Raw genomic sequence first — 3,105 nt, forward strand, 5'->3', positions numbered from 1 at the left:
ATCCTTTTTTCTGGCCGGGCTTTTTCCAGATGGCTTTCTCGATCCCCCAGCCATAAGGATGCTGAAACTGTTTATTACAAATACCAGCAGGATTTTAAAAATAACATTCTGCTTTTTTATCTCCTGGTACATATGGTTTGGTATTACTAATTGCAAAAAGGAAAGGGAGGAAAAAAAGAGTGCAAGTCCTGTTTCCAGGACGTCTCCGCAAGCCCCAACGCTCAGAGAGAATCACCACCATCTTACCGCCTTCCCTTGGTGGGCATCCCTTCCAAAGCAAAAACTGATCACCTTTGCACTTTTGCGGAGTCCTAGCAATCCCTCCCAAACCGACTCCGAACATTTGTTTTTGTTTTTAAAAACCAGAATTCACCAAAGAGCACTGCGAAAGCAACAAACGGTCCCAGTTATTTAAAAATGCCCCCTTTCTAGCTCCTCCGAAACCTCCCACCAGAATAGCTTTATTTTACGAGGACTGGAATGGAAATTCCTTTTTTTCCCGGAAGCCCCCTGCCTGGAGATGGGCCGTTTGTTCTAGAAAGCGCTCACGGTAGCTGAAGAAGGAGACAGGTTCAGGGTAGAGTTTTGAACGACTTAAGAAAGAGACGCCTTCACACACCAGTGAGGTTGACCGGATTTAGTTCCCACTCGAGCAGAGAAGAAGGGGGGAAAAAAAGGAGAGACGGATTTAAGACACGGGCGACAGTCATCGCAAAAGCAGCGGGAGCAAGGGCACAGAGGTTCAGGGTACCGACCATGCTTAGCATTCAGAGAAGACACAGAAATACCAGCATCTCCGTTGCAGAGAAATCCGTAAATTACAAAGACGGTAGTAAATGTGGTATCTTTTTTTGGGAGACAATACTCGGACATAGTTCAAAGACTCTATTGGTAGCCACTGGCCGGAAGTTCTAGGAACGCTACCCTTTTGCGGACAAAAGGACACACTCAACACATCTCCAAGAGACAGGTCAAAAGGCAAGCAAGTCGACTGTCTACACACAGAGGAACAGGCACCTAGAGACAAGCGGCCGCCTCTTCGCCGAGGAGGGCCGAGGAGGACGGAGGAAGAGAGGCGCACCCCATGAACCCGGAAGACTGAGCCTCCTGAGCGTGGAGCGCTGGGCCGCCAAGGCGCTCGGGCCCGGCATCCTGCCAAGCCGCCTAGACATTAATGACAAACTCGGGGTTAGTGTAGGAAAATCCCGCAAACTCAGTCTGGTCCAAGTTCATGATGAAGAGCTTGTCTGTGGGGGTGAGTTCCACCGGCTGCCTCGTGAACTCTTTATCGAAGTTGGAAGTATCGCGTTTGTCTTTCTGTTGGGCAGAAAGCACAGAGTTACAAAAGGAGAAAAAGCCGGGAAGGGGAAGGGGGACAGGTGGAGAGAAAACCCCATGTGGGAGCCGCTGGGATCACGCAGGAGTTGAGAGGACTCGGAGAGCTTCTCGAAGACATCGTATGTGGAACCCATAATGGGAAGAGACCACCAGGAGCCAATAGGATTGCTCTGGAGAGAATCAGTTCCGCCACCCGGCTTACAACCAAATGACAGTGCCAGGGCTCTTTTTGTAGAAAAAGCCCAGCAGGAACTCATTAGCATAATAGGCCACACCCAACAGCAGGAACTCATTAGCCTATTAGGCCACACCCCTGACAGCACAGCACATTAACATATTAGGCCGCACCCCCATGTTACCAGAAGTGTGGTCATCCAGCCACACCCAACTTTTGCTTCTTATTCGGTTTACCTTGCTTGTAGCAGGAACCTCTTTGCATGTTAGGCCACACACCCCTAATGTAGCCAATCCGAATGAGTTCCTGCTGTTGGGTGTGGCCTGTTATGCTAATGAGTTCCTGCTGGGCGTGGCCAACTTGGGAGCCAGCCGGAACTCCGTTCCTGTGTGTTCCTGCCCAAAAATAGCCCTGACAGTGCCCATTCAGAAAACTATAGCCAGTGGACCCAATCCAGCCGGGCAGGTAATAATACAATGTTCTATCCCATTGACCCCCCCCAAGTTTTAAAGTCCCTGAACTAGAGTAGCCCACAGTCTGTCTCCTTGGAAGGATGTCCCACTGAGTTCAGTGGCTAAACACCCAGAAGATACACCCCTTACTGGTCCATAACCTGAGCTATGAGTTTGAAAGTTCCTACTTTAAATCAAGGGGCTGCAGTGGCTCAGAGGTTAAGATGCTGAGCTGCAGACTGGAAGGTCTGTAGTTCGGCAGTTCGAGACCCAAGTGCCCCATGACGGAGTGAGCTCCCGTCTCTGGCACCAGCTCCTGCCAACCTAGCAGTTTGAAAGCAACAAATTGCAGGTTGATAAATAGGTACTGCTTCAGTGGGAAGGTAACAGCGTTCTGTGTGCCTTGGCGTTTAGTTATGCTGGCCAAATGACCATGGAGAAGTCTTCGGACAGTGCTGGCTCTTTGGCCTGGAAACGGAGATAAGCACCGCCCCCTAGAGGCAGATTTGACTGGCTTTCGAGCAAGGGAAACCTTTACCTTTTCCTTTAAATCAAGTCAGTGTTCTCTCACTCTTGCCTTCTGTCATCTGGATTCAATAACCGCATGGTTGTATTTCTTGGTGGCCTTGCTTTATAAATCGCATCCTCCTCATCGTCGTATGCAAAAGGACTTTGACACTCTAGGATCCCTGACAGTCAAAAACCAGGTCACCTCCACACAAACAGATCCTCTCCCTGGATCAGGACCCAAGAGTTTCAGGTTCTGCACACGGACAGTCCGCCATTCTTGGGAAATAGTGTGCATTGAATTAGGTACACCGTAGCAGTAGAATTTACGCAAGGAATGCGTCTTCAGGAGGTCAAAGCAATAGAAAAACATTGTTTTAAATTGTGGTAAATACCCCAAGAAAGATGCTACACCATTGCAGAAGGGGTGTGGATTCACCAAGTCAGCCTCCGACCTGTGCCTGGTTCCATTACATGAATACAATAGACAATCATTTCTCGTCACACAAAAAGAAGAGATTGGATTTATAACCTGCCCTTCACTCAGAGTGGCTTAAAATCTCCTTTCCCTTCCCCTCTCCACAACAGGCACCCTGTGAGGTAGGTGGGGCTGAGAGAGCTCTTTCCAGAACA

At 49.2% G+C, this 3,105-nt stretch overlaps 1 protein-coding gene across 1 annotated transcript in view; it reads right to left on the reverse strand.

Annotated features, from left to right (window-relative positions):
• Positions 1-1,164: 1,164 nt before the first annotated feature.
• LOC107106337 (protein kinase C beta type-like) overlaps positions 1,165-3,105 on the reverse strand; it is a gene marked incomplete at its 5' end in the record, with an annotated part of 104,111 nt that continues 102,170 nt past the window's right edge. Inside the window, 1 exon segment of the mRNA XM_015406472.1 lies at positions 1,165-1,317. Coding sequence (XP_015261958.1) covers positions 1,165-1,317 — 153 coding nt within the window.

Source organism: Gekko japonicus, unplaced genomic scaffold, assembly GCF_001447785.1.
Source record: "Gekko japonicus isolate JY-2015 unplaced genomic scaffold, Gekko_japonicus_V1.1 scaffold4095, whole genome shotgun sequence".
Lineage (NCBI taxonomy): Eukaryota > Metazoa > Chordata > Lepidosauria > Squamata > Gekkonidae > Gekko > Gekko japonicus.